This window comes from Prunus avium, chromosome 3, assembly GCF_965620075.1.
Source record: "Prunus avium chromosome 3, drPruAviu1.hap1.1, whole genome shotgun sequence".
Lineage (NCBI taxonomy): Eukaryota > Viridiplantae > Streptophyta > Magnoliopsida > Rosales > Rosaceae > Prunus > Prunus avium.
The window spans coordinates 33,710,950-33,728,045 of record NC_142286.1 but is presented as its reverse complement, the minus strand read 5'-3'; the positions used below and the strand labels follow the sequence as shown (position 1 = coordinate 33,728,045).

Genomic DNA, 17,096 nt, shown 5'->3' with positions numbered 1-17,096 from the left:
TGACAACATTTTTGTTACCCACAAAAAGTACTATAACTCACATACTAATAGCTACTTACCAAATATTATATTAATAGTTTTTCCTCTTTCTTATTCTCTTTTTGGCCAATTTATTTTATTATTTACTCTTTTGCAAACTTTCTTCCTTTAATACGATAAAATGTTAGAGGTGAAAGAGCTCAACCAATTAAGCTATAATCCATTGACAACAACCTATTACTTCATTAAATAAAAATATATTCACATTTCATACATGTATGTAAATAAGACAACACATATTTTTTTGTTAGTTGCATATTTACATAGCTTTAAACAAACTCATTTTTGAATTCGAAATGTGTTATTTAGAAGGAAAAAACTTGACTCCTTAAAACCGAGGAGGAGCTTCTCCTCAAAATAAATGAGATTTTGATTCAATTTCATTTAAGTTTTTCTTTAATTTTCTTTGTTTAAAAAAAAATTGGCAATTTTCCATTTACTTTTTTTGGTGAAAACCAAGGTATCCCCCGCGCGATTGCGGGGACTAACCCTCAAGGTACTGTCGGGCGCAAAGCGGGGACCTCTCCCAACAAAGTCTGCTCTATTCGCAAGCGCCTGAGATCGAACCCAGGACCTCTTGTTTAAAGGATCCAAGCCCCTTCCACTTGGACCAACTCCTGTTGGTATTTTCCATTTACTTTGAGGATAAGCTCCTTCTTAATTTTTCGGTAAGGAGCCGAGCTTTTTGGAATATGGTAGGTTTATTGCCATGTTCAATTGACATACAATTTTTTTTAATTTTAAAAGTTGGATAAGAGGTATGACCTCTACCATTATTAATAATATTTTGTGTTAATAGGCGAATATGGTATTAAGAGTGAAATTTGAGTTTACATAAATAAAGGTTGCGATAAGAATTGGTGCCCCTGTCATTATTGATGATAGATGAATATAGTATGTATCGTGCCATTCTAAACAATCATCATCAACATGAATTTGTTGATTTTATCTCAACTCAATAGGTCGCTAAATTAATTTATAGGTCGACTTTGCCTTAATTAATTGGAAGATTAAGTTATAAGTAAGGCCTAATTTGAAGAACTAGCTTCAATAATTAACATATCTTATCCGATTTAGATACAGAATTGAAATACAAAGCATGTAAGCAAAGTGGTAACAAAGTCAAACCAACACGTTAGTTTGTCATTTTCGTAAGCTTTTTTAAAACTTGTGTCTGGTGGTCTCAAATGTTTAATTTTTATTTTATTAATCTCACAATTTAATTTCAACACTATCTCCCAACACAAACAAGATATTTTAATTCTTATCTAAATTTTCACAAATTAACGTTAATAATCGAACTAAAAATGAAAAAAAAAAAAAAAAAAACCCATAGCGGGCAAGGTGGTGTGAAATATCACGTGTGATGTAGAAAAAGAAGACAAAACCATTTGTGCGTGCTTTGTTCCCCTTGTGCAAATGCTTGCATACCACTGGACCAAAACCATGCTTGGCCAAGCTGAAATTCTAAATGTTGGTAAAGAAATCAAGGTGCTGAGAATATATCAAAACCACATGCTTCTGCTAAAAGCACTTTGGAGAAGCTAGGGGTAGGACCACATTAGAAGACTGTGCCCACCTAATCAAATTAAGAGTGGTCTCAAAATGTCAACAAGTTAGAGATGTAAATTAATTAGGATACACCAAATTCTTAACATACATACATGCATCTAAGCCCAGTGATAATATCAAAGGGGAGTCGATGTGCTGTTCATGGGGAAGGTGAGATTGTTGTCCATGTAGAAGTGGGGATGATGATGAGGATGAGTTGGATCCATCACTGCAAATTGAATATCCTCCGAGGGCTTCCAATGGCGTTTCCTCTGATTGATGAACCAGTTATTTATCTGCTTCAGATCCAGACATGTAGACTCTGCCAGTGCTAGCTTCTGAGCTTCCTGCATATACAAATTACAATTGACCCTTCATAATATAACGTGTAATGTTCTCTTGTTAGAATTATGTTATGTAACAAAAATATAGATTAAGTACAATATATCGCATATCGCACTCTTGTAAGACTTAGGTTATCAAATAGATACTTATTTCGTCAGATTTGAAGTACAGTTTGGCAAGACAATGGACCAAAACGAAGATTAGTATAGACTGAGTATAAGGTGTACCGATGGATAGGGCCATTTGTAGTGTCTACTCCACCAGTCAAGCAACTGATGCCGGGCTTCCTTCGGCAACTTTCCATTCTTTTTCTTCTTCATAAACTCCTGCTTGAGGCTGCCCAGATATCCAGTGTATTTGCGCAAAAGCTTAGCTTTGATTTCCCTATCTTCAGCTCGAGGGTCTATGCAACTCCCATTCATGGTGGCATCAACCTCTTCTGGAGACCCACTTCTCCCAACAATATTATCACCACTGCTAGCTGATCACGCATGCCACAAAATCAGCGCAGAACAAAATTACTATAGATGAAAATATAAATATGCATATAGTAATTATTAAGTACTAATCAAGCCTAATCAAGCCACTGGCTATATACCCAAGTTAACACGAAAATGAGTAACCCTAATCACAGTAAAATCTTCCGAAAGACTTAATCTACCATAATTACCTCAAGCAGTCTTCCTGCTAAACTTTACAAGCAAACACCAAACACCAAACTCAAGTTTTGAATTTCAATTGCTACAGTTTTGAAATAAGCTTAGAAAGAAAGAGAAGAGAATCAGATCAGGACCGTTTGATTTATTTGATCAGATCCATTCTAAAACAGTTCAAGTTGCAGCTGAAGATGCAGGAAAGAAACATTGGAGGAATAATATGTATATAGATATAAGAAGGTGATGTTAATGACAACCAGAATCTGAGGAAGAATGAACTGTGAGAGCTCGGAGCTGGGAGTCGATTTTGGAGAGGAAAAGCATGGCTTCTTTGAAGGGTTTTGTGAGCTCTTCCTCGTACTTAGTCAGCATCTCGCAGTAGGCCTCCATGAACTGGTCCAGCGCTGGGTCTGGATCTCCTCCTCCTAAACATGCTGCCTCAGAATTGTGAGCAGCAGTACTGCAGGCCTGCTCTAACCTAGCCACCACTTCAGGAGGTGCCCCAACCTAATTAATTAATTAGAATTTCCCAAACAACATCAGACAACAAGGACATGCAGACAGAAAACAAACCAAAACCTACGAAAAATGAAAAATAATATATTTATTCCTTTCATGGACCACAAAACTCCCTCAATCCCTTTTGTAAACTGGGTATGTCTCTGAGTCAGAGAGAGAGAGAGAGAGAGAGAGAGAGAGAGAGAGAGAGAGTTTGAAGATCATGGGGTTTGAAAATGAATTAAACTAGTGATCACCTTTTGGCAACTGACATAGGAGGCCAAGAGACGAGGGAAGAGAGGATGAGCCATAATCTTGGCTTTCATGCTATCGCTGCAACTAACCATCATCTCCTGATCAGTCGTCTGATGATCACTTTGCAAGTTTGGATGGCTGCAACCCACCATCAAAGGTAGAGAAAGAAACTGTGCCTTACTACTACCAGTTCTACTAGTGTTGTTCCCAAACCCCATCATCAGACCACTATAAGTAACACCACTATTATTATTACAATTGGTTCCTCCTCTCTCCATCTCTCTCTCTCTCTCTCAGTGGCCCGGAAGTGGAACTTCTCTCTTTCTTTCTCTCTCAGTGGCCTGGAAGTGGAACTTCTCTCTTTCTTTCTTTCTTTCTCAGCAGAGGAATTGCCTCCCGGTTTTTAAGCTAAAACTCCATATGTGACAGTCTTTATGTGTACAGAAAAGCAAGGAAAGAAGGAAGCAAGCCTCTCCTCTAAATTACACACACGGACAAAGACACAGTGGAGATCTGTCAGAAATTTACATGACTGATATATATATATATATCTGTAAATTAAAAGGGTTGATAGATTTAGACCTCCCTCGGAAATGGCTACTTTTCTTTTCCTCCTTTCTGTACATAAACAGTACTCTCTCTCTCTAGACTCTAGTATAACTTCACAATTACATATAGTGTACTGACAAAAAGAGAGAGTTAGAGTTCTTAAAAAATGAACAGAAGGGTGCACGCGGAGTTAACGTGTACCTCTGCTCAGAATGGAGAAACCTGAGAACCTTTCCTTCCCGATGAGATTAATAATCAAAACTAATTTTTATTTTCATCTACATATATCTATCTCCTCGTTTATTGTACTGCCACTGGTGCTGCGCTGCAGACTGACTGAGTTTGAGACCGCCTTTTTCTCTTCAGTCCTCAGTGGGAACTTGGAAGAAGAGAGAATAATTAAAAAGAGAAAAAGGTCCTTAATTAATGTGTGCTTTTTTATAGTTAAAACTGTGAATCTAAATTTGACCCAAAAAATAAAATCTGTGAATCTAAATGAATAGTTTACAAATGCACAAGCAAAACAAACATTTTTTTCTCTTAGTTCTCTCCATGGAGAGAGCATGGTAATTTCTGACAATTCAGAAAAAAACAAACTTTTTTTTAACGGAGATGACACTGTTTTGTTATTTTCGACTGATAACACAATCACACATGAAAAAATTAATTTACACACCTTTATGCTATTGATATAAGATAGTAAAAAGTGTTATTCCTATTGCATGCTCCAATTAATGCAGAAAGATTAATGGCCGGCCTCTGGTGTTTGGTCCAACTATCTGCTCTCCTCGTGGCCTACTCTGATGTGTTTATGATTGATGGTAAATGATCAAGATGTCAACCGTCCATCTTGGTGATTGATGGTATTTCATAATCTATCCAAATATTTTAATATTCTCTGGTGATTTTGGATTGTCCAATACTCTCCCTGGCCCTATATGTATTTCTCTCTTTCTCTGTCTTTAATTAATTAATTTCAGTTCAGCCTTAAACTTCTCCCCATGACTTAATTATCTTCTCTCTAAGTAGAAATAATCCACTAATAATTAGCTGAGATTAAGATCATAGTCACACGTTTATATGCATTTGTTGTGACATGCATTCTTGCTAAGATTAAGATCATAGTCACACCGTATTCCTCTCTCTTAAAATTTTTTTTATAATTCAAGCGATAGTATAAACCACAAAAAGGAAACTATATATATCCCTTTGGCTTTCTCTCCATCTGAATATACAGAATGAAAGTAAAATATCGTCAGGGGCAGTCATATCGCACGGGTCTAATTCATAATAATTTTTAAGAACAAAAAGAAGTGGGCTTTGGGGAGCTGTGGAGAGGAGAGGAGAGAGGAAGATAAAGAGAAAGGTGATGAGAAAGTTAGTGGGACACACCAAACGTCCCTTCCATTTCTCCCTGGCTCCAATCTTCTTTCTAGTAACTTTTTGAGAGAAATGCTAGCAATTTCATGCCCACTGTGAAGTTAAATATTACGATATGGAGATGGCAATATTGCAAACAATGCCTAGCTAAGCAAAGTCCTTGTTGGCATACACAAAGAACCCTCATAGTACGTACCCCAATGGAGCAAGCAGCATATAATGTACTTTTCCTTACACTGTTGAGAGAAAAAGAGAAAGAAGAACTTACTGGGAGAATGGTATTTTGTGTTTGTATGTGTTTCTACACTAAAATTCAATGTTATACCAAAAGAAACAAGTTTGTTGAAAAGAAAATATTATCGCAAATGTGGATTATATTAGTTAGCAAGATAGTGTGCTTACAATCGAGTTTGAATTCCCCTTTTACGTAGATTATAGTAGTTTTAAATATGACTGTCAAAAGAAGAAAAACAAACATTTAAAGATAAAGATGCCAAGTCATGACTCATGACAGCTCATTTAGTTTGTTAAGCTGTTATGTTTGTTACAGCAGGTTGTTAGGGAAAGTTTTGTATAGTCTTGGTTATATATATACACCTCAAATGTAAATGTAATTAACAAGAAAAGTAAGTAAATGAGAAGAGGATTATTCAGTAAAATCATTCTTCTGTTTTCCTTTGTTTCTCTGGTTTCTTTGGTTTCATTATGGTATCAATCGCCACTGCCTCACGGCATTCTTCGATCCTAGTCTCTTCCGCTTCTGTGCTCCGATCTCTGGTTTGATCTCTGATCTGTAAGCAATTGTTTGTTGCTGTTCTTCGATCTTGTTCTCTGTCTCCTTCATCTCTGATGGCGTCACCTCTTGAATCCTCTTCTCCGATTCCGTCAATCCCCACTCAGAATCCCCATTCTTCCTTTTCAAACCCTAATTCGCCCCAAACCTACACTTCTCTTACGATTCAAAACATCGGTAGCATGGTGCCGATCAAGCTCAAGCGTTCGAATTATCTGCCTTGGTGTGCTCTGTTTGCCCCAATTCTTCGTCGCTACAAGCTTCTTGGACTTATTGATGGAACTGAGCCTTGTCCGGTGCCATTTTTACCAGATCGATCACTCAATCCTGCTTACGAGAGTTGGTATGAGAAGGATCAGAATCTTCTCATCTGGTTCAATTCAACACTCTCTGAGGAAGTCATTCCGTTTACTGTTGGTGTTTCTTCGTCCAGAGATCTGTGGCTCAAACTTGAGCAGCGCTTTGGTGGTGTTTCTGATGCTCATATTCATCAGCTTCGTTCTCGTCTTCAGAGTATTCAGAAAGGCTCCCAATCCATGGCTGATTATCTGCAACAGATCAAGGAAATTTCTGATTCCCTCACTGCAGCCGGAGCTTCGGTTTCGGATCGCGATCTTATTGCTGCTACACTGGCTGGGCTTCCTGATGAGTTTGAATCATTCATTGATTCTATCATGCTCCGTCTCTCTTCAACATCTCTTGATGAATTACATGGTTTATTACTCACAAAGGAGCTTTCCATGACTCGAAGGAAGAAAATTGCCTCCTCTGCAACCACTGAACCGTTTCATGCTCTCTCGGCCCAAGTCTCACCGCCTCTTCTTCCTACACCACCTCAGGCATTTGTTGCTCAACATCCACCACTTCAAAACTCTTTTCGATATAATTCCAATCGTGGCAGGAACAATCAATTTTCCAACAATCGGGGCAATTATGGCAATAATCGGGGCAACTACAATTCTGGCTCTCATCGGGGCAACCACAACTCTGGCCTCCCTTCTGGTTTCAATCGTGGTCATAATTCCAACTCTCGTGGTTCCTTTTTCTCTGGTGCTCGTGTTCCTTGCCAGATCTGTGGAAATACAAGTCATGAGGCCATAGACTGCTATGATCGCATGAATCCTGCAATTTCTGGTAAAATCCCTCCCACCAAGCTTGCTGCAATGTGTGCGCACTATACATCAAAGCCCTCTCCTTCCTGGCTCATTGACTCTGGCGCAACTTCTCACATTACCAATGACATCTCCAACATCTTTTCTCCATCTCCTTACACCGGTGAAGACAAAGTCTATATTGGTGATGGTAAAGGTCTGTCCATCAACCATATTGGTTCCTCTTTGTTACATACTCCCAGTACTTCCTTTAAATTGAAAAATGTACTTCATGTTCCTCAAATGAAGCACAACTTGTTGTCTGCTTTTCAATTTGTCAAAGACAATTCATGTTCATTGACACTTGATTCTGATGGATCCCTTGTCAAGGATCGTTTTACGGGGAAGATGCTTTTGCGGGGACCAGTTAGAGATGGATCCTATCCTTTGCAAAGCTCTCCTTCACCTGGTACTGCTTCTTCAATTTCTTCATCAGCATTTGTCAGTATTAAAGCTCCAGTGCAGATTTGGCATCGTAGATTGGGTCATCCCTCCTCCAATATTTTTCGAAAAGTGATTTCTGGTAATAAGCTTGCCCTGCAAGGTAAATCCTCAGTTGATTTCTTCTGTTCGGATTGTGCTATAGCTAAAAATCATAAACTGCCCTTTCACCCTGCTGGTTCATCTACTTCCCATAGTCTAGCTTTACTTCATTGTGATGTATGGGGACCTGCCCCTGTAACTTCTGTGAGTGGTTTTCAGTATTACCTGCTGTTAGTAGATGATTACACCCGATATAGCTGGTTCTTTCCTTTGAGAAGGAAATCTGAGGTGTATTCTACCTTTGTAACTTTCAAGACATATGTGGAAAATTATGTTGGTAATCAAATAAAGGCTATCCGTTCTGACTCAGGGGGTGAATTCACTAGTGCTTCTTTTCAGTCTTATCTTAATTTGCATGGTATTTCTCATCAGTTCAGTTGCCCACATACACCTGAACAGAATGGCTGTGTAGAACGAAAGCATAGGCATCTTGTCGAAACAGCCAGAACATTGTTCGTAGCTTCTAATGTTCCTAAAGTCTATTGGGTTGAAGCTCTATCCACTGCTACTTACTTGATCAACAGGTTGCCCATTTCTGGTCTTGCGCAATCTCCATGGGAGCTTTTATTTCATACATTACCAGATTATACTAGGCTAAAGGTTTTTGGATGTAGTTGTTACCCCTGGTTAAAACCTTATGTTTCCTCTAAACTTGATGGCAAGAGCAAGCAGTGTGTTTTCCTTGGATATAGTTTACAGCATAAGGGTTATAGGTGCTTAGACATGACCACTGACAGAGTTTATATCTCTCGACATGTCTTATTTGATGAGAAGTCATTTCCCTTTACTGCCAAGTCCGCATCACCCTCTGATTCTATCCCTCCTATATCTCCTGTTATTTACCTGCAATTTCCCATTCCCAACTCACACTCTGTCTTACCAAGTTCTCCCTACATCCATCCTTCTTCCCATACTCCTAATCCTAGTGAATTTGTATCACCTCACAATTTTAGCCCTTTGCAATCTCACTCCTCTTCTCCATCTTTACCAGGTCAAAATATTCATCCTATGGTTACTAGATCAAAGAATGTCATTTTTAAGCCTAAAGCTTATACTGCTACCAAACACCCTTTATCATCTTCTCTTGATTATGTACCAACAACCTATCATCAGGCCTCTAAATTTGCTTCATGGAGATCAGCCATGCAAGCTGAATTTAATGCCCTCCAATCAACTGGAACATGGATCTTGGTTCCTTCTTCTTCATCCCAGAATGTTGTAGGCTGTAAATGGGTCTTTAAAATCAAGAAAAAGCCTGATGGGACCATTGACAGGTATAAAGCTCGGCTTGTTGCCAAGGGATTTCATCAAAAAGAGGGCTTGGACTATCAAGAAACCTTTAGTCCTGTGGCAAAGCCTGTCACTATCCGAATTTTGTTAACTTTTGCTGTGCAATTCAATTGGTTTCTGCATCAACTCGATATTAGTAATGCCTTCCTTCATGGTGATTTAAAAGAAGAAGTATTCATGCATCAGCCACCTGGCTTCAGTGATCCAAACTTTCCAAATCATGTGTGTCAACTCAAAAAGTCCTTGTATGGCCTCAAACAAGCTCCCAGGGCATGGTTTGATAAATTGTTTCAAGCTCTCAAGTCTCTTGGTTTCACTCAATCATCATCTGACGCATCTCTCTTTGTTCTCAAGGTTCCAGTTCTTGTTATTGTCCTTGTCTATGTGGATGACATCTTGGTCAGTGGTCCAGATTCATCAGTGTGCAATCTTTTCATCCAGAAACTGAGCTCTTTGTTTCCTGTAAAGGACTTGGGTCCCTTACATTATTTCTTGGGTCTTGAAGTTCAACGAACCAACGAGGGACTCTTTCTCCATCAGGGTAAATATCTGATGGACTTGTTACAAAAGACAAAAATGGAGGGTGCTAAGCCTTGTTCTACACCTCTTGGAACTACCAAACTGGATCACGATGGTACACCTTTGGAAAATCCCACAGAGTATAGATCCATTGTGGGAGGCCTACAGTATTTAACTTGGACTCGACCTGATATCTCATTTGCAGTTAATCAAGTCTGCCAATTCATGCATGCTCCAACTGATTCACATATGCAGGCAGCCAAGCGAATACTTAGATTTCTCAAAGGTACATCTTCACATGGTATATGGTTTCATAAAGGTCCTCTCACTCTATCAGCCTACTCTGATGCAGACTAGGCTGGCTGCACTTTTGATAGGAGATCCACGGGTGGATTTTGTGTGTTTCTTGGCTCCAACTTGGTGAGCTGGAGTGCTAAAAAGCAGCCTACAGTCGCTCGTTCGTCTACTGAGGCTGAATATCGATCCCTGGCTCACACTGCTGCTGAAGTTACATGGATTTGCAAAGTCTTTCGCGATTTTGGTTTCTCCTCCTCTGTTAAACCTACCATTTGGTGTGATAACATTTCTGCTATCTCCCTTGCATCAAACCCTGTTTTTCACGCCAGAACCAAACATGTGGAAATTGATTATCATTATATCCGGGAGCTGGTTCTTGCAAATCTGGTTACAGTTCAGTATGTTTGCAGCCAAGACCAGATAGCTGATATTCATACTAAATCTTTGTCTAAGAATCGGTTTCTCTTTCTTCAATCCAAGCTTTCTCTTGGAACTCCTAGTCTTTCCACGCTCAGCTTGAGGGGGTGTAAAGATAAAGATGCCAAGTCATGACTCATGACAGCTCATTTAGTTTGTTAAGCTGTTATGTTTGTTACAGCAGGTTGTTAGGGAAAGTTTTGTATAGTCTTGGTTATATATATACACCTCAAATGTAAATGTAATTAACAAGAAAAGTAAGTAAATGAGAAGAGGATTATTCAGTAAAATCATTCTTCTGTTTTCCTTTGTTTCTCTGGTTTCTTTGGTTTCATTAACATTGTCATCCACAATCTCATATTTTGAAAAGAAAAATAGATTTCGTTTCCAAATAGTATAGATGCATGCCAAAAATTCCACTTATAATTGGCATGTTTACTTATCATGAATGAGTGCTAAAATGATCCTAACTCTTGCTCTTCATGTGTTTACTAACACATAGGTATCAAAATGATTCCAATCTTTGACGTCGCCTGCGTTTATTAACACATAAGGAATCAAAATTTATATGAATTCTACGTTAAAATCCGTAATAAAATTCTCTCAAAATTATAAATTGGATCATATAGGAGGGAGTAATTGTTCCTTAATTCCCATATCTAAGTTACCCGATCCATTGAGTCATCATGTTAAACCCTTCTAAGTGGTGCATAAACTGCGAATGCGGGTTGCAGCTATCACACATTTCGTGTAGTGTCAAAATATGATGTTTGTAGTGCCTTATTTTTGTTGGCCTAATACCATGACATTGGGTTTCGGCCAACCATAATTGTTAAACATCAAATCATTTGAAGAAAATACAAGAGTGAAAACAAAATAAACAGCATTAAAATGAAAGGCATCTCATCAAATGAAAACTCATACTCCCAAGTGATTTGATGATTTCAACAACAATCTACTTATCAAACTCTACTTCGTACGCTTTGCAAAAACAGATAGTCATTGCATCAAAAAGCATAAACCGGTTGAATGGTTTCATAGCTAATTTTTCAAATTCCTTAAATATAACATAAATTCATCACAGAAAATAGATCTGTGTTTAGGACACATGTACTTGAATATGGCTCTGGAATTGATCAGTGCAACCTCCTAGAGTTTTTGGATAATAACAGAATTGGCTATACCAGCCTGCTCTATTGTCTGGTCCAGATCAGAGAGCTGTTTCGGAGGGAACCCCATCGTCTGCAGTCGGTAACTTCTTGCCCCATCAGGTCTTGATGCATCAATAAAAGCATGGATGTCTCTAATTGTATGGTGGTAGTTGAAGCGAGATACCATACGCGTACCATCTGCTAACCTTAGCTGAATAGAGGTTGATGGTAATGACTGATCCACAGTTAAGCCCATTGAGGGCAATGGAGCAGCTCTTAGGGGAAGATCAGCAGCAATTGACTCAGAGGTAGCTGCAGCAGAGGTAGAGCTGCTCTCACCTAAAGTTCTTCCAACACCCTGAAAAGAAACATGCCGTTTCACTGGTTCCTGGAACAAAGCTAGAAAACATCAGAAAGAATGAACCAGATGCAGATTAGTAACATATATAAAAGTAGGAGAGAACTAAGAACAAACAGGGTATTCTTCCTCCCGCCTCATAAGATTAACATGAACAGCAGTCCTCCTATTGGCTGGTTCAAGTTCTTTTGGGCACTCAGACTTCTTGATGCTCTGCAATCATAACAATGAAACATTATCAGGACTCAGAAGAGAGATCAAACTAGAAAAAAATACAAAAGCAAGTAAAATGAAAACCTATAATTGCAAGAAAAGGTGAAAGGAGAGCGACTAATCAGAACTTAAGAAATTTGTACACATAACAATTAATTGCAATATTTTGAAAGTTTCATTTGGGACAAGCTCTAGTTTGGCTACCAACTGCGCTATTTTCAACCCACTTAACAAAATAATGAGATCAAAACTTGTGGAAGTAAATTTGAGAAAGATGTTTACTCATCCCAAAACCCCGGTCACGTGACAGCGGCACGTGCCTAGAGAATCCCGAGAATACAACGGCCAATCGCAAGATTGTCATACTCCCAAGTATTCCCGAAACACGTTAAGCCCTTTTCAGTTGATTTGAAACGGGTTGGATTAAAGTTTTATTTAGATTTACTCTACATACTAAAAATTCAAGTTCATATCAATGCACTAGGAAAAGAAGCTGGCAGACTCATACAAACGACCAAACCATTTTTTCTTTTTCAGAAAGAATCATAAAATTCAAGAATAATTCAACCCATTATAGAGAAGCTTCATTAAAACTTACTTCCAAGAAAGGTGCATTTTCAGGATCATCCAGCCTCCGCAACGGACCGTCATCTACAGAAAACCCATTCCTCCAGAAAGTAATGGTGTGAATAACAACTTCAGGTGGCTGAGGTGCAGCAGTTGGAACAGTCTCCCCTGAAAGCAGTCTAGCTGTCCCAGTAAAACTTTTTGAGCTTGAAGAAGGTTGATGGGAGTCTATAGGTCCCTGGGCGGCCGCTAACTGTCTAGCTTGACTGAAAATTGAATCCACATCACTGCTTTTGGTAGGGTCTTGGACAAGCATTCCGCTGGAACCAACAATAGGACAAATTAAAACTAACAAATATTAAATGAACAATTGCAAAGAACAAAACGTGGTAGCAGGTCAACAAAAGCAAGAATGTTGAACCAACTTGACAATGATTGGAATACATTTTAAGACAACTCCTTAACCACAAAACATTGATTCTTGGTAGTAAGACTACCTACAATTGGGTCCCTGTGAGGCTAATTTCCCTAGGGCGTTCTTCAGGCCGAGAATAATCTGCCTAGTTCAGATGCATTCCTATTTTCTTTTGTTATAGACAAAAGACAACAATTGGAATTTTCTTTATTTTACTGACCTTCATTTTTCTCAGCGACCAAACATAATTTTCAGCTTATCTGTTTTGGTTGCAAAGAAAACGAATTTTCAGCACACAAACACAAAGCATTACATTCCACATTATGCATTTTGTCGGTTCCCGAACATAGGGTTAGAGCAACTAACTATCCTTATTCCTTATTAGGAAAAAAACCAGTGATTTTCCTCGACATTCTCGGGAACCAAACAAGAACTCGCAAAAGAGAGTACCTTTTCTCGCCACCAGTGTAGTACTCCTGGGGCTCATCCGAATCACTGCCGGACCCACCCTTTGCCGGCCGATTCAGATCGGAAAGCGTACGTATGCCACGTGGACGAGTCGCAGAAGGCGGCTTGGTATCATCAGCCTTATCTTGGGCCCCACTGGAGGCGGCGCGCTTCGATCGAAGCTGGTAGGGAGCGCGAGAGGGAGTCGGAGACGGCGAGCGAGAGCGCGGCGGCGATTGTGAAGGAGAGTAGTTGGGCGAGTGTGAGGGCGATGGCGAGAGCGAGTGGGAGGCCGGGATTGGATACGAGCCGGCGTTGGTGGGCGCGTCGGCAGAGACGGCGACGGTGTTGTTGTCCAAGAATGTCGAAACGGCGGCATCGAGGTCCCAGTTGTGGCTTTCGAGGAAGAAGAGGGCTTCTTGTTTGGAGGCGGAGGTGATCTCGCAGAAGGAGTTGATTACGGCGTCGTTTTGGGGATTGGATTCTTGAGCTTCAGTTTCCATGGCGTTCCACTCTTGATCGGATTCTTTGATTGCTCTCCAAGACTTCGGAGTGCAGAGTGTGATGTGGGAGAGAAGGCATTTGTGCTATATGTTTTATATCTGTTCCTCGTTTCGCTTTATGAGTGAAACGACGCCGTGTTGCTTCTCATGTCTGTTTTCCGTCGAATAAGTGATTAACGGCATGTCGTTCCACAGGCATTATTTCATATATAAAACAAGAAAAATCCATAATAATTCCAAAATCCACAACGTGCGTGTCTAGAAGTTTAATTTGACCTAATAGCCATTCAAACGAAGTTTAATTTGTTATATTTCATTCACAACAAAAAGAAAAAGAAACTGTATGATTAAAGTAAAGAAACTAGTTTTATATTTTAAAAATAAAAATAAAAAACCAAGAAAACCTATCCGACGAATTTTCATTGGCACAGATCTAAGCCAGTAAATATTGGCCGAATTGGACCTCTCTCGACGAAAGTTTCATCTGTCGACAAATTTTCATCAGGAGAGGTCTAATCCGACAAACTTTGGCCGAGATAGATCCGTACCGACGACATTTAGTCGGGAGAGGTTTTTTTTTAATAATAAATATAAACTTAGTATCTTTATGTCAATAAATTTTTATTTTAAATTTTCTTTTTAGTAATTCAATAAAATCTTAGCCTTATTTAATTTCAGTAGTAATTATGTTTTAATTATTATTTATTTTGTGAATAATTAGTATTAAATATTTTAATTAACTTCAGAAATTATATTACTTAATAAATAGTAATTAGTATTAAAAAAAATTTAAATACTAATTATTCACTAAGTAAATAATAATTAAAATATAACTACTAATTAAAGTAATTAAAAAAGAGAAATTCAGATTATGACATTTCAAGGGTATAGCCGAACGGCTATACGTTTAAAATAATATGTTTATGGAGTCTAGCCGTCCAGCTGTAATTTTAAATATTCTTTTTATGACGTATAGCCGCGCGGCCATACTCTACTTTAAAATGTTCTATTTAAGTAGTACGGCCGAGCGGCTATACGTTTTAAATATTATATTTATGGAGTATAGCCCTGCGGCTATATGATTTTTTAAAATATTCTGGTTATGGAGTATAGCTGCGCGGCGATACTGTTAAAATATTCTTTTATGAAGTACAGCCGCGCGGCTGCACTGACTTTTAAAATATTCTGTTTATAAAGCATAGCCGCGCGGCTATACGTTTATAATATTCTATTTATGCAGTACAGCCGCCTGGCTATACCTTTAAAATATTCTGTTTATGGAGTATAGCCGCTCGGCGATACTGTTAAAATATTATTTTTACAACGCAGCTATACTCTCTTTTAAAATATTATGCTTAAGACGCAGCTATACTCTCTTTTAGAATATTTGAAGTAGCACAAAGCCCTGCTCCCTTACAAACAAATAATTTCATACATTCGTAGAGATATATGTATTCTTATAATGTGGCTCATTTCATTTGATCCTTGGCGTGAATTAACACAACTTGGTAAGAATTGAACTTTGACAAGATTCTTCAAGCACTTTATAAAATTTTCATTCGACCTGCAAACAGAAAACTCAGATGTTAAGGGAACTCCTAGAAGGCATTTAATGATGAAGAACGAGAAATGGGGTTTGTGTGTGTGCATTCACACATTTTAAGTTACAATTTTTAACCTACATAGTTGTTACTCTAAGGGGAAAAGAAAACTACCGGCTTTGAATGTTTAAAGACAGTCTAAAATGGGCCTCTTTTTATGCGGCACTTGTATGTGCATGTGAGCAAGCAGTAAGAGATGGATCATGACAGGAAACTTTAATTTCATTTTACTGTGGTGGCCGCCAATCTGGTTGCTGTAGTTTCTAAAACAGTTATATACTAGGATCTGGGGAAACAATGATCTGAGCTACATGCTTGGAAAAATCATTGCAACTGCAACTGTAATTCAAAGTACAGTTAAGATGTTTTAAGATGATTGAGTTCCCCTTAAAAATATGTTTTCATTAGACATGGCATAAAGCTTATGAACCATCTCTGGAATAATCAGTCAAAACAATTCAGTAAATTTCATTATTAAATAGATGGATTGATTGACCAATCAATAGTAATCATCCTCTTCATCCTGACAAGTAAAATAAATTACCACATGAGTTCATGTATATCGACTGTTAGCATCTCCACTGTCGGAAAGGCGAGGAACCACAACATGTCCGCCTCGAACTCTTTCTAGAGCATACGTAACCCTCAATGGCCGACCAAGCAATGCCTGCAAGCAGAACAGAACAACATCAATCAGAAGATGTTCTTAGACAACAAAATTGGGTAAATGACAATTATAACTTCTGCATCACCTTTCCATCCATGGCATCTCTTGCAACCTGGGCATCATCTTCCTTGGTGAAATTAACAAATCCAAAGCCTCTAGACCTTCCTGAGTCTCTGTCATACACTATCTTCACTACAATACAAACGTGCAGCTGATTTAGTTTATAGAATCGATTCTGTCAATTATTATATAAAAAATTCAACTTTGCAATGCGTAACTTCTAACTCATTGAAAAATAAGTGCTATCACTTGGACCTTTCATCGAACACATAGATGACTGATGAAGAATATGTAAATTGGGTAGCCAAGTTAGTTCATAAAGCAGGAAACTTTACCTTCAGTGACCTCCCCGAAGGAAGAGAAAGCGTCTTTCAAGGACTTCTCGTCCATCGACCATGACAAGCCTGCAAGACCCAAAAGCCATATCACCATAGAAACACACCAAAACGAAAATTACACGACTTCCAACGGGTATGAGAGTAGGGAGAGACCTCCAACGAAGAGCTTATTGTTCGGGCCAGTAGAGGAGGAAGAGGGTGGTGAACAGAAGAACCGCCAACGTAAATTTGGGTTTTGGGTTGTTGTTGTCGATGGTCGTCTAGCAAGGAATGTCAACAAAGTGTTGTTCCTCATTGCTCACTAGCTTCTCTGCCTCTGACTTGTTCCTTCTTTTTGTGCACCTTTGAGCTTCTGGGTTGGGCACTCTACGTAAATGATGTGTTTAAACCCAAAGCATTGGACTTGGACCCACAAATTTGGGTTTGGGGGCCTGGCTATATTCAGGTCCATGCCACGGAGGCATATACTTGGATGCCAGTGGGTACCGTCCGG

General features: G+C 38.8%; 3 protein-coding genes across 4 annotated transcripts; all 3 read right to left on the bottom strand.

Annotated features, from left to right (window-relative positions):
- Positions 1-1,234: 1,234 nt before the first annotated feature.
- Positions 1,235-4,085, bottom strand: LOC110771441 (homeobox protein SHOOT MERISTEMLESS-like). Of its 2 annotated transcripts, XM_021975739.2 has the most exons (5): positions 3,347-4,085; positions 2,849-3,098; positions 2,163-2,416; positions 1,704-1,937; positions 1,363-1,618 (listed from the first exon to the last, which is right to left on the bottom strand). In XM_021975739.2, exons 1-4 carry the CDS (start codon positions 3,620-3,622, stop codon positions 1,728-1,730), a joined length of 990 nt encoding a protein of 329 aa, XP_021831431.1. In that variant the 5' UTR covers positions 3,623-4,085; the 3' UTR covers positions 1,363-1,618; positions 1,704-1,727. The 2 variants fall into 2 exon arrangements, with proteins under 2 accessions (XP_021831430.1, XP_021831431.1); XM_021975738.2 differs by having other exon boundaries at positions 1,235-1,937.
- Positions 4,086-11,292: 7,207 nt separating this feature from the next.
- On the bottom strand, positions 11,293-14,022 carry LOC110771435 (plant UBX domain-containing protein 4). The gene is made up of 4 exons (XM_021975732.2): positions 13,438-14,022; positions 12,604-12,892; positions 11,910-12,005; positions 11,293-11,822 (listed from the first exon to the last, which is right to left on the bottom strand). Exons 1-4 carry the CDS (start codon positions 13,935-13,937, stop codon positions 11,433-11,435), a joined length of 1,275 nt encoding a protein of 424 aa, XP_021831424.1. The 5' UTR covers positions 13,938-14,022; the 3' UTR covers positions 11,293-11,432.
- A 1,308-nt stretch (positions 14,023-15,330) lies between these two features.
- LOC110771429 (RNA-binding (RRM/RBD/RNP motifs) family protein) lies at positions 15,331-16,969 on the bottom strand. Its single transcript, XM_021975725.2, has 5 exons — positions 16,757-16,969; positions 16,601-16,669; positions 16,291-16,397; positions 16,083-16,205; positions 15,331-15,501 (listed from the first exon to the last, which is right to left on the bottom strand). The coding sequence occupies exons 1-4, from the start codon at positions 16,896-16,898 to the stop codon at positions 16,092-16,094; spliced, it is 432 nt and encodes a 143-aa protein (XP_021831417.1). The 5' UTR covers positions 16,899-16,969; the 3' UTR covers positions 15,331-15,501; positions 16,083-16,091.
- Between the last annotated feature and the right edge of the window lie 127 nt (positions 16,970-17,096).

What these genes read in the sequence shown, in the direction of transcription:
- LOC110771429 (XM_021975725.2), bottom strand. Translation starts at nt 16,898, where the DNA reads ATGAGGAACAACACTTTGTTGACATTCCTTGCTAGACGACCATCGACA. An exon ending in CTTCGGGGAGGTCACTGAAG is followed by an intron (nt 16,398 to 16,600) that starts GTAAAGTTTCCT and finishes TTTGTATTGTAG; the next exon opens with TGAAGATAGTGTATGACAGA. An exon ending in GAGATGCCATGGATGGAAAG is followed by an intron (nt 16,206 to 16,290) that starts GTGATGCAGAAG and finishes TTCTGCTTGCAG; the next exon opens with GCATTGCTTGGTCGGCCATT.
- LOC110771435 (XM_021975732.2), bottom strand. Translation starts at nt 13,937, where the DNA reads ATGGAAACTGAAGCTCAAGAATCCAATCCCCAAAACGACGCCGTAATC. An exon ending in AAAATGCACCTTTCTTGGAA is followed by an intron (nt 12,006 to 12,603) that starts GTAAGTTTTAAT and finishes TTATGATTGCAG; the next exon opens with AGCATCAAGAAGTCTGAGTG. An exon ending in GGCGGGAGGAAGAATACCCT is followed by an intron (nt 11,823 to 11,909) that starts GTTTGTTCTTAG and finishes GCTTTGTTCCAG; the next exon opens with GAACCAGTGAAACGGCATGT.
- LOC110771441 (XM_021975738.2), bottom strand. Translation starts at nt 3,622, where the DNA reads ATGGAGAGAGGAGGAACCAATTGTAATAATAATAGTGGTGTTACTTAT. An exon ending in TCATTCTTCCTCAGATTCTG is followed by an intron (nt 2,417 to 2,848) that starts GTTGTCATTAAC and finishes ATGCGTGATCAG; the next exon opens with CTAGCAGTGGTGATAATATT. An exon ending in ACAAATGGCCCTATCCATCG is followed by an intron (nt 1,938 to 2,162) that starts GTACACCTTATA and finishes TTGTATATGCAG; the next exon opens with GAAGCTCAGAAGCTAGCACT.